Here is a 13,729-nt window from a genome sequence, read left to right as displayed (position 1 = left end):
GATGAATATTTGCATTAATACAATATGTAATGTGTAGTTATAGCTTAATTTACGTTAGTTCAAAAACAATGATCGGTATGTTATAAGTGAAATATTAACTATGGTGGATCAGAAAGTAGATAACGAGGAAAATCATTTTTTTAGGATCTTGTTCCCAATACCACTCTGCCAATATTTTAACTCCTCTATTATTCTGAACACAAACCTTGAAATAGTCATACCAATGAGTGTATAAATATTGCAATATTCAAGCCAATGTCTACACTTTGGTGAAAAAGTCAATTTTACATACAGGAAATTTCAAATGAATAAATGAATAAGAATTATTCCTTTAAGATTAATTTTATTTGTCTGCATGATCATCTTAACTGTAGCCTGAAATGTAAAATTTGTTGTGATTGCTTTTTTACACCCTGCTGGTGATGCAAATAAAACATAACTGTAATGAACTGACAAGTGGTCAGATGAAAGATGATAATTCAGAGGGCTTACAAAGATTTAAGTGGCAGGAAAAATACCTGAAATAATTCGACTATCATATCATACTATTACAAACTACTGAACAGGTTTTACAAAAAAGGGATACATAGAAAATTTTGATAAACAAGACAAAAAATTACAAGCAAAATGGTTGATCATGTCCTTTCTTCTCTTGTTTATTCCAATTTTCTGACAATTGTATTCAATCTTTGCAGGACCTGTCCATGCATTTGAATGTATCAGTGTTCTTTTCTCTGAGAGCACTGTTGACAGAAGATTAAAGAGTTTAGGAAGCAAAGAAAGATTTCTCATTAGTATCTTAAATCATATATTTCATACATTAAAGAAAGATAAACTGGACAGTTGAAAACCAACATTCCAGATTAAGTTTTACCAATGAAATAAACATTACTTTGGACAAAATTGAAAGTATATGTTTGGAAAAAACATGATGAACAATATCAACCTGAGCATTCAGTTCTGTACATTGCACAATTTGCCATTCAAGAATATTTCAGCAATGTTTTATTCAGGTATGTCCTACATTAGTTAAAAATCTGACCTCATTGGATGGTAACAATGACTCTGACAAGTACACCAGCAACTTTTATGAAAATAAGTCGCAAAATGTTTCTAAATGGGGAACAGACATTCCAGGAAGATAAACAGCAAGTGTGTGATTCTTGGAGGACAAAACTGTGAAAGAATTTTGTTTTTAAAACACTGAATCATTATACAAATGATCACAGATCCTGGACTTCAATATTAAAAAGATTATAGGTAAATAATTAAATCCAAGCATGAAACTATAGGAATGGTGAGCAATTTGCTGAAGTAAGTATTCCCCTGCTTTCCCCTACCCCATGACGGATATGTGTCCATAATAAAAAAGAGCCTGTGGGCTACATCTGGTCTGCATCCTGGATTTATCTGGTTAATTTTACATCTATGGTCTGCCTTGGAAGAATCTCCACATGTCTGATATTCAATCTGTTTCACAACAATCCGATAAACATTGCAAGATTAGCTGCATTTGCACAAAAATTAGCATGCAGCTGAAAATGAAAATGTCTTACAAAAGCCAAGGAACCACAAGGATTTGTTAAAACATGTTCATCTTTATACAATGACCCCATGATGAACCAAGTTTCACAGTGATCCATAAAAAGCTGCAAGACTACTTTCGATTCACAATATTCTATCTAATACTGTATTCAACTGTAAGACATAAAAGGCAATAAATCAAACAATAATTGTGAAGACAAAGTAATTTGTAAATATGGACATCTTAAAGTGATAGCCTTAACATCTACAAAGTTTCATGGTGACAACTGTGAGACAAGTTGTGTTCACAAAATTCTGTCATACATTAAATAATTCACAAGCACAAAAGTGCAATAACTCTAATAAAAATGCAGGAGAATAAATATTTCTCAATTTGTATGTCTTCAGGTGATGATCTCAATGTTTTCCAAATGTTGTCATTGTGATCGAATGAAGTATGTGAGACTAGTTGTGTTCAGCATATTCTGTCGAAATATGTTAAAATGTTCTATCGAGATCCTGTAACTGTGATACAATGGAACTTCCCAAAGTGTAAAAGTTTCTATTTGCCTTCCCTCGACCTTTAATTGTTCTGTTGATAAAACAACCTATTCAGTGACAAATGCCCATTAACTTCTAATTTGTTATTTTATATTGTTAATTATTAAAGGTTTTAAATTTGCCTTTTTAACAATTTATCCAATTTTTATATTTTACTTTTGTTTTCTTTTAATTTTTCCATTTTTTTAATTGTTGACAATTTCAAGTGAAAAATAAAATAGAGAAATGGGCAACAGAAACAAGGAGTCACCCAAATCCTCATCTCAGCCAAAATGTTTGTTAGGAATCAGAAGGTTTCTGGAGTTTTTTTTTTCTTCTATGTTACCAAGATATCCATTATTTCTTTAGGAGTTTGCTCCAGAAACAAAAGTGTGAATGATAGAGGGACAGAGTGTTCACAAATATGCACAAAAATAATAAGACTGAAGAATTTATAACATTAAAGGCACATCAAGACCACTAGTCTAATATGTGCACAAGCTTCATAGAGATATCTTGATCGATTGGCTGAAAAATTATGAATAGCAAAAGTACACCAACACCAATAGGCAAATGTGTGTACTAAATTTCATGCAGATATCTTAAACTGTTTTGGAGTTTTGCCTGGAGCTTTCTTTTGGAGAAATGACAGTATAGAGAAAGGCTGGATTACAAAAACATTACAAATATTAAAAATGAAGAATTATGAAAAGCAAACGGTATATCTTGATCACCAGCCCAATATGTGTGAAAGGTTTCATACAAATATCTTAAATGGTTTTGAAGCTTTGCAACTGGAACCATAAATGAGAATGATATCTGGATGACCAAACAAATGCACAAAAGAATTAAAATATTGACATGAAAGAATTGTGAAAAGCAAACTGCAAATTTAAACCACTAGTCTAATAAGTGTACCAAATTTCACAGAGATATCTGAAACAATTTTGCCCAGTTATTACTTGTGAGAACAACAGATGGGTGGTTAGACCAAAACCTTAAAAATGCTGACACTAAAGAATTGTAAAAATTGAAGACACATTCACACCATTAGTTTAATATGTGAACAAATATCATAGAGATATCTCTAATGGCTCTGGACTTTGCCTCTAGCAACAATAGTCAATAATAGATGGATGCACAGAAACATTAAACATATTTCAACTGAAGACTTATGATTAGCTCAAGATGCTGGACCACTAGCTTCACATCTGGCAAAGTTTCAAGAAATATCTTAGGATGTTTTGGGACCTTTGTACCAGAAATAAGTGTCTAAATGATGGAACAGACAAAGGGGAAAAAATGTTACGAATATTTAAACTGAAGAATTGTGAATAGAAAAAGAACATCTACAGAACTAGTCTGATATGTGTACCAAGTTTCAAAGAGATATCTTTAATAGTTTTGGAGTTTTGCCACAGAAACCAAAATATGATAATGAACTGACACAAATGACACAAGGTACATTTTTATTATATTTATATATGTGTATAAGGTTTCACAGAAATACCTTGAATGATTTTGGAGTTTTTATCAAAAAGAAAAGTGTAAATGATGGGTAGATATATCAAAAAGCCAATGGATTAAAACATACATATTGAAACTGAAATTTTTAATCGCAAACATTACATTGAAACCATGAGTCTAATAAATGTATTGAATTTCACTGAATTGTATTAAATAGTTTTGGAGTCTTCCTGCAGAATCTATGAATAAGGATGGGGAAACAAATGGAGAAAAAATTGACAAGATTGAAACAAACAAACTCTGAAAAGGAAATGGCACATTTGAATCACCAGTGTAATATGTGTACCAATTTCCATGGAGTTATCTCGAACATCTTTGCAGTTATGCTCTAGTAATGAAAATATGACAGACACATATGCCAGCATCATTGGGCATACAAACTGTAACATTTGATAATTACCTCCATAACTCGGTAGAACTTTTTCCCAGTGCCAACACTGCTATCGCTGTTGCTGCTTCGGATGCTGGCCTGAGCCTCGAATGACTGGCGTTCATTGAAGTTGATCTCAAACAAGCTCAGGAAACCCTTTTTAAAGTTAACGGACCAATAGGGATCATCCTTTTCTGTCTTAATGTCACTCACATGACCACGAATGTAACTGAAAAAAAGACTTCAACTGCTGAACAATCATATTTTCTTTTGATATATCTTTTAGTTAAGGTACACAGTCTCTATGGAATGTTTCCTGAATAAGAATAAGAACAAAAACAATAATAATGATAATGACTTTATTTAAAGAGTGTCACACAATTAGTTGCATGGAACTGATCCTTCTTGTAACCCTCTGCATTATTTACAAGTACATAGTTGCACATACACTAATAGTAACCAAAAAAGCACTGTTCATGAACTACATGTATATATGGCAACAACAAACAAAATTTGATAAGAACCTGTTTTGACAAGGTACTATGTGTATATACAGTGCAAAAATAGTGAGACAACAAAGTGGAAGATTTAAGAATTTTTACTTTAAGTATTTGTCAAATGAAACAGGTTCCAGTTTTAATCTATTCAAGTATATTATAATTAAATGCCTTTATATATGTACTTCCTTTCATTTTCTTTGAGATTATGCATCAAAATTTGTGTCCTTGAGTATTGAAAAAGTTTTTAAAAGAGTTCTCTGTTTTTTGCTTTTGCATTTGGGACGTTATTTAGGATGATCTGCAAGCTCTTTTTTTGCAAGCAGAGTAATATATTAAACTGCCAATTCTCATTTTGCTTTTCTTACCTACACTACTACTACTAATAATAATAATAATAAAAATAATAACCATTTCAGGGTTCTAAATAAACACTTACTGTTGGGTTTTAATGCTTGGAATTTAAATTTTGAATCATTTTTGATCCATGAAATTTCCAGCCTGTACATTTTTATTATTTGGTTCAGAGCATCAGTTCTATTTACCTTTGATTAATCTTTGAGACAATTCTTGCCATGTGCATACTGTCTATAACAAATCACTGCTTGATGTAGACTAGTGTTTACTCCTAATTAGACAATAATATCACACCTATGCAATATCCATATGAACTGGGAAAAGCTAACAGATTGCTGAGTGCACACTTAGGTGTGCATAATTGAATAAAGGTTAGATTGTTCTGAGATTATCTTTGACATTAATGATAGAAGAATCAGTTATGACTTTACTGAATTAAGGTTTGATCCAATGTCAGAGTTTATTTGGTTTCCCCTCAAAATACATGTAATTCTAATAGTGGCAGGACAAAAATACAATTTCAATGGCCATCTTCTGCACAAACCATTCATAGGTGAAATCTATCTTACTGCTTTTGAGAAATAAAAGATTATTATTATTATTATTATTATTATTATTATTATTATTATTATTATTATTATTATAAGACCCAAAAATGAGTACATTTTATTTTTGTCTCATGCTCAGAAATAACCTGCCAGAGATTATCATTAATTCTGACCCTCAGACTCCAAGAAATAGAAAATTAGTAATAATTCTGATGAGATGGAGAATAAATCTCCTAAAGTTGTAAGAAATCTCTAGCATCAGATTACTGAACCAATCAGGAACAACACCAGCTATGAACTCGTGACCCAAAAATAAAGGACTCTTGAGATTTTCGTTTGAGATTTTGGTCTCAAGGATTAAAAGAATCTTCAGCTTTAAAATCTACTGAGAATCCTGCATTCTATTTCAAAAAGGTGATACAACTAATCCTCTTTGTGCCCTCTAAAATTTGCATATTTACATACATATTACATATGCACAAACGATAAAAAAGGCACATACAACTCTTGATTGTTTCAAGTGAAAAAAATTATATAAAAATATGCAAGTTTATATTAATCCACCACCATCACACACACACAAACAAGTAATAATATGCTAAATTTAGATGCGAACTTAATCAATAGAAAATGTTCTTAGAACATGCTCTAGCTAGGTATATACAGAACAAAGGTGGTGAGGCATCTGTGTGTAAGTTTGGAGAATCTGCAAATATTTGTGACAGTAGTGTCTCCCCAAATAACATTATTGTAGTCTATGTATGGATGTATAAATAAATTGTATTAACCAATGATTGGTTAATAAATAATGGCCTTATCTTATGTAAAAGTCATATGACTTGGGTATGTTGACTCCACTGCAAATTGTCAACCACCACCTTATGAATTTTGTCCTGAATAATCATTGACAGAAAAATTTCATTGAGTTGGAGATTCAAATAGTCTTATACTATTCTGTTTTATTTTGCTCCTAGCAGTCATAAATACTTTCATCAAATCTGAGTTTAGTTCCATGTCATTTTCCTTACACCAAGAATCTAATCCAATTAAGGTTATCTGAAGGGACACCTACATCTCTGATTTTAACTGCTTGAAATCTGATACAGTAATATGGTCTCTTTGTTAGTTTTCTAAACCAATCGTTTAAAGAATCATCACATGTTCAATTTATTTATCAGAATATGATAATCAATAATACACAGTATTAATTAGTATTGATCCAACTAACGTTCTTTGATCTAAGGCAGGAATCCACATACAGTTTATAACAATTCTGCATATGTGATAAAATCAAGCAAAGGTAAATGCTGAAAGTTCTGTATTTATTATGTGAAAACATTAAGTGTATCAGAATGTTTTGACTGAAAAGAATGAATTTCATTTATTCCAAACAAAGTTCAACACTGCATGGTTGAAATGTTAAGCCCAATACTATCTTAATTAAGACCAAGCTTCCACTACATAAAAATTTGCTGAAAATATTAGAGCATTTAAAAATAGACATCGTGAGCATGTATGGTGTTTCTCAAAGGTAATGGAATTTAGTATTTTAATACTAAACATATTAAAATAAACAGTAATTATTGCTATCTTCATATCATGTGCATTGTTACACTCTCCTTAAGAGGGTCTCAAGGGAAAATAGTTCTGATTAATGAGTCACCCTATATAAATAAAGCCTTATTATTATTATTATTATTATTATTATTATTATTATTATTATTATTATTAAAATGGCAGGACAAACATATGAAGCTAGAACCATTGGGTTATTATAATTTAAAGGATCAATTTCATCATATTCTCAGTATTTGTAAAATATGTGTGTGTGTGTGTGCAATGGATCTAATGTGTTGACAATTATACATTAGAGTGTTTGTGTTGCTAGAAATTGTGAGTGAGACTGAAGTAAAATGGATTGAGTTTGTGAACCCATGTACTTTTGGGCAAGAATAGTTTTGAGTCATATGTCCCTGACATGTAGTCTTGAAAATTGTTAAACATTGTATGCCAATATTGCATCAGCCAACAGAAAAAGTTAATTGACAGGGTATGGCAGTTTGAAGATAGTGTAGTTGTGGGAAATTTAAGTACAACCAAACAGCTTTAATTGATAGTATTGTCAATGGAATGTACCGGTATGAGCTTTTATATCCACAGGTTTAACAAAAGCAATTTATTACATACTTAAACTCAACAGGCTTGGAAAGCTCTACAACAAAGTTGTCCACTTCAGGCTCTGTTATTTCCTCAAACAGATTGTCAGGAAGCATCTGCGAAGTGGGGTCATACTCCTCAAACACCAGGCCATTCCTCTTGTACAAATGGATGTTGGTCATCTGGAGAAGCAGAGAAAATGTATCAGGATTTAATTTCAGAAATATTTTTCAGATCGTAATATTCAGATGCAAATGCATGATGCAGATCTGCCATCACATAATGTGCATATCTGGGTGCCTGCAGTTTGTATGGACCAATTATAAGGACAAACAACATAGACCCTGATCTGCTAACTCTATTATGTGATGACAGATAATGGTCTGTGTTGTTTGCAGTTGGTCTCCTTAAAAATTGCATGAAAATGTCAAGACAAAAAAATCTTAATTTTCATACAATATTTAATAAAGTATAGAAAAGCATTATGAGATGGTTCATCTTTCTTTTTTATTTGAAACCCAAACAATCGAAATAGATAACGCTTTATGGGACTCAACCATTCATTTTCTGAAGGAGGTGACCTAGGATTTCTCTTATGTCAGGATTATCATTTTTACCTCAATATATATTTTTTCAACTAATCTAATGGATATAATACACTATTTATTTTCTATAAATCACAGCAAGTATTTTTTGCAAGCCATCAGAGGGCAAGAAATTAAAAACAAAATTCTAAAACTTAATGGTCAGTCCCTAAAGACTTTACTCAAGCAATGAAAATGCAGTATAAAATGTAATCTGACTGATAATCACTTTCTTTTCTGAGAAAATCCATACAAGTAAATCTAGTACTATCAGTCATCAATTATAATTGTTTAAAAAATTCTAGACCTACTAATTTACCTGTGTTTAATCTTCATGTAACTGAGAACAGCATACACCTGACAGGTCTGCCATTGAAAAATTGACTAGCTGATCAGTGTCTGTAGTATTTATTGGAAAATGCATTAAAAACCAAGAGCATGGACCTTGATTTGCAGAGGCATTATGCAATGACAGATCTAGGTGTATGTATGGTTATTGTGATTTGGTGCTCATTATATTTAAACAAATGAGCTATCCTAGTACAAAATTTTAAACAAAAAGATGAATACACTTCTCACCTTCATGGTGACCTGGCTGAGAGACAACTTATACTGCAATACGGCATTGCATTTGATCTTCAATCCAGAGTACATCCTAGAGCCATGGGGTAGTCCAGTCAGAACCTGTCCTTCATATTCATACATGTACTCCTTTCCAACCTGATAGGCTACAAAATGGAGACAGGAAAAAATAATTTATAAGTATATATGATGCAGTGTGTGTGTGTGTGTCTGTGTGTGTGTGTGTGTGTGTGTACAATCATGACAGTACTCGTGCAATGTAAGTTAAGGGAGCAAGAAAAGGCATAAAAAACAAAGAGTGCACAATCCTTAAAAGAGAAAGTCTGGTTTGACTGCACTATTACAAAAAATATCAAAGGACTTCTCAGATGGAACATCAAGGAATTCAACTCAGGTCAAAAAGCTTGCCTCCATTAGTTGCCTCTGGAAGCCAAGCTGACTAAAATGATATAACTTTTCTCTGACACAAATTGCATGAATAAAATATATAAAATAAAATGAAAGTCAGGTATATACATTCAGCAGATGCCAGTGTATGTACTTACAAATAAATTAAAACTTCATTAACTCAAATATCACTCAAACTACCCTAATCATTCAGATGTGTGGAAATGTCCCAGTATGAAACTATTCAGTTGCATATGTAACTAACACACTAACACAGAGTCTCAAATACATGGTCCATGGAGTTATTTCCTGCAGCCAGCAACAACATTCATAATTTGCAAAATAATTGTAATTAATAATGCCAATTTTTTCTTCACAGCCAGCCAAAATTTGATTGTTACATCACTTACTTCTTGTTAACATCACCTGTGAATCTTTTATATGAGCCTCTTTCACTGTATGAAAATGTTTCAGTGATGCCAATTTACCTCATGTGGTCCTCATGTAGATTTGAGTATGAGACCCCTTCTCTAACACAACATTTGGGCTCAGAGAGTTTTGAACTTTCAAAGTTATCTATATGTACAAGGTCAATCAGATGAAAAACTCTAACTTCTTGGACATTGATTGCCACCGTATAAAGGCCAATAGGTTGAAAAGCAACAACTTCTTGGACATTGATTGTCATCGTGCAAATTCCAATCGGTTGAAAAGCACTAACTTAATTTGGACATTGATTCTCACTGACTTTAAAAATATATACGTAACTGTAATATTTCATGATCATAACTGACTTATCATTTTTGAAATGCGATCAGATTGATAACTCTTCTTGGCTAATAATGTTACAGGTTTATTAATTAAAAACATGTTAATATCATTTATTGTCAACAGTATTTTCCCCCAAATTATGACTTAATCATGATTGCATAGTTTCGATTAAAAATAGTGCATTACAGTACTATAAAATGTCTATAAAAAAACAATGGGACATTATTCACAAAATAAGTTAATTTGTGAAAAGCGATAAAACAAAACATTTTTACTTACAATTCACAGAACTGGATTGACTCGCTGCAATTGAAGAGAAGTAATTATGAACATTTTAAATAATGTTCATAGTATAACTTTGATGATATGATAACAGATGAACAATTGTATATTCAGACCTTATTATTTAGCTAAATGTTTCATTTTTGTAACATAAAAGAATTCATGATAAAATCTAGCAAGAAAAACCTGTCAAACAAGACAAGAATGCATTTAAGCCCCCAAAAATCTAACATCTTTACAGAAATGCCATAGACACTTACTCATAAGTTGAGTCAAACTGCAAAAAGATCCTGATGTCCATAGCATAATGAGTCTGCAGACAGGGTACATGTTATTTGTTTGACTGATTACTCCTAACAAACTGCACAGACCCAGATCTTCTGGCGCATTAAGCGACAGCAGATCTGGGTCTGTGCTGTTTGCAGTTGAACTCAAATATCAAGTGTGTACTTTTGGTACTAATTTCTCTCACGACTTTTTATTTCAAACATTACAATGAAATCAAGCAAATTATTTATGTTTTCAAAACAGAACATTGTTGAGAAAGAAAACATATACTTTCATGACTTTCATCTACTGGGACTGACATTTATTTTTAGTGGACATATTACTGGTTTCCAAAAAGAAGCACTGATGGAAATTAAAAATAATAAATAAATTAAAATGTTTTTGCCTAATCTTTTCTTTTTCAAATTACCGTGGACATTTTGGAATGGAAAACAGCCATGCAGAGCTAACAATTTTCCTCGAGATGCACAACAAACTAACCCCCATGATTCAGTTATCAATATAAAGAAAATTATAGTACTTTAAGCATCTCCAGGGTTAAACACACTTCTTATTATATAACAAGGAGTACTGTTGGAGAAAATCATGGAAATAGATTATCTTTAAATTTCAAACCCTGACAAAAAAGTGAAACTCAGGAATGGAAGCTATAGTTTCTTAATGAAAATGACATGATGACATGACCATATAATAAGAAGTAGCAATATCAAGAATGTCAGTATAGTCATCAAGGCAGCCATTTTTGCAGATTAGAAAAGCATCATTTTAACATAGGACAACTAAATACTGCATACAGAGTGTTTTTTTTGTTCTTGTTGGTTTTTCTTTTTAGTTTCAGTATGAACATACATTCAGCAGATATAGCATTTTCAAGGTTTTTCAAATTGGAGGGTCACACTGGTATCATTTCCATGTAGGATCAAAATGCAAAGTGTTTTGATGAAAACGTACCCATGTCAATTCAACCATCTTTATAAGATGGTCCCCATGGATCAACACCATGATTATTTAGGACCAAGAAGTCATGTCAGTATGACCATATGTTCAGAAGCTATAACAAGATTTTCAAAATGGATACCATGGTAGCAATATTGGAGTTCTGTACAATAACTTTTCATTTCTAGTCAACTACATAATATGAGCAATATTTTAGTGAAAATCACATGTTGCTATCATTTTCAGGATAAGTAGTAATAATGCCATTTTTAAGTTGGCTAACATGGAGACCAAATTCAATGTCCAAGGAGTACCATACTTTTATTTAGGACCAAGTAAACCTTGGCATGTGTGAAGTTCATAGCAATCCTGCCATTAGTTTATGAGGTGTGGCAATAACAAACTTGTGATAATGGACAGACAAATGATATAAGAGTCACAACAGGCTGTCACATAACCTCATCTGGAGTTCAAAATTTAAATTCTGCATCATAGGAACACAACGTTACAGAATAAAAACTCATAAAGTAAAATTCATAAAGGCAATGAATAGTATTTTTTCAACTTGAAACAACAAAAATTTCAAATTCAGTAATTTATTTAGTCTGTTCATTTGAGACATAGGGCCTTCATTGCCCAAATCTTCTCAGAATTTTCCATTATAGTAACATTTTCATTAAAAGTACAAGGTTCAAGTAGCAATGAACAAATTTGGCAATCAGATTTAAAAAGGTCAGATTTCACAAATATCAAGTCAGAAATATGTTTGAAAAAGCAGTGGCCAAGGTGAACAAAAAATGTAGTCATATGAAATGTTCTGAATATACCTGTTGAAAATATAAACATGGCCTACAATCTGATTCAAAACGTTCATTTACATGTACCTTTCGAAACATCTTTCGATTTCTCTTTTAAAGTGTTTTTTAAGCATTTAAATGTGTGCATTTTTACATTTAAGATAAAAGTTCAAACAAATCTAATGTTCACAACATGAAAGTAGTCAAATTTCACACTTAAAAAACTAAAACCCTCTTAAAAAGTGTTTAAATTTGATCTTTTTTTTAAAAAAAGCATAACACTTTTTCAACAAGCAAATTAAGTCGAAAATTCTAAGTTTGAGCTGTATAAAATGGAGAAAAAGTCAACCTACCTGCCAAGCCCACCACAAGGGCTCCTGTCAGAAGCAGGAGCATCATTGATACTGTCACACTTTGTGTAAGGATCAGAACTGGAACCCATCTCTTTATATCCACCAAAAAGTGACCTAAGCAGTCTATTTAGGTCATGATTACAGCTGACTCCACATTTATTGCATAGTCAACTGTCAAACAACAACAGAAAACTGAGGACTGTTGACAAACGTATGTAACATCATAAAGGTCAGTATTGACATAGGCTGTGCAGATCCAGGGGAATGGTCTAATGAATGGGTTCAGATCTGGTTCAGTTCAAAACACTTAAATATCAGCAGTTTCTTACTATCTACTGCAGTGCACATGTGCTCAAAGTTTCTTTTGACAATTTTCTACCTCTATTTATTCCATTTTATTTTGTGATAAATTGTAACAAACTTTTAATTCTGATTTTATATAAATTACCTAAAAATAATAGATAAACTTTAAAAAATAAAGGAGAAAGTTGTAACTTTCCTTATATTACTTTATCCAATACAAGCATGTAATCCTGTAATTACAACTGTAGACTAATCTGATGTGGTTTACTTTTGTATTAAATATTGATTCTGCCTGGTATTATCAAGCATTCTTTTGCAGAATCTAGGGATAACATTTTTCATTCTATTGGTGTATATTTGTAATTCTCTCTAATTAATTCCATATACCTTTATTTCAATCATAGGAATCGGGAATGACTTTGTAAAAAGTAAAATGAGAATTAATTCCTAGGTCGTCATGCGAGTGTCTGCTACACACATGAGTACAAACACCACTGACATTGTAACATCATTTTTTGCTGATGTATGCTTAATCATGATGGTATATGGACTGGTGTGTTGCATGCAGATGTGGATTTGAATCTCCATACAGTATGAACAAAACTTCGCTAACCTGTATGATAGTATTATTTGTATTTATTATTAATTCTACTATTACTATCAAACACTCTTCTGAAGAATCTAGGAACAGCACTTTCCATTCTGTTCGTGTGTCTCTGTAATTATATATATATATATATAAATAAATATGTATGTATGTATGTATGTATATATATATATATATATATATATATATATATATATATATATATATATATATAGAGAGAGAGAGAGAGAGAGAGAGAGAGAGAAACACACACACACACACACACACACACACATACAAATGACAAAGCGGCTTCAAAAAGCACTTCATAGTTACCGAT

The 13,729-nt window shown here is 31.9% G+C and overlaps 1 protein-coding gene across 1 annotated transcript in view; it reads right to left on the bottom strand.

Annotated features, from left to right (window-relative positions):
• LOC149806538 (uncharacterized) overlaps positions 1 to 12,584 on the bottom strand; it is a 55,177-nt gene extending 42,593 nt beyond the window's left edge. The window contains exons 1-5 of the mRNA XM_089954245.1: positions 12,501 to 12,584; positions 10,124 to 10,147; positions 8,684 to 8,832; positions 7,551 to 7,702; positions 3,992 to 4,190 (exon numbers count right to left, since the gene is read on the bottom strand). Coding sequence (XP_089810371.1) covers positions 3,992 to 4,190; positions 7,551 to 7,702; positions 8,684 to 8,832; positions 10,124 to 10,147; positions 12,501 to 12,546 — 570 coding nt within the window. The 5' untranslated portion in view covers positions 12,547 to 12,584. The remainder of the gene's footprint in view (positions 1 to 3,991; positions 4,191 to 7,550; positions 7,703 to 8,683; positions 8,833 to 10,123; positions 10,148 to 12,500) is intronic.
• Between the last annotated feature and the right edge of the window lie 1,145 nt (positions 12,585 to 13,729).

Source organism: Sinohyriopsis cumingii, chromosome 1 (genome assembly GCF_028554795.1).
Source record: "Sinohyriopsis cumingii isolate HCF-2022 chromosome 1, ASM2855479v2, whole genome shotgun sequence".
In the NCBI taxonomy this organism is placed as follows: Eukaryota; Metazoa; Mollusca; class Bivalvia; order Unionida; family Unionidae; genus Sinohyriopsis; species Sinohyriopsis cumingii.
This window is presented reverse-complemented; position numbering and strand designations above follow the sequence as displayed.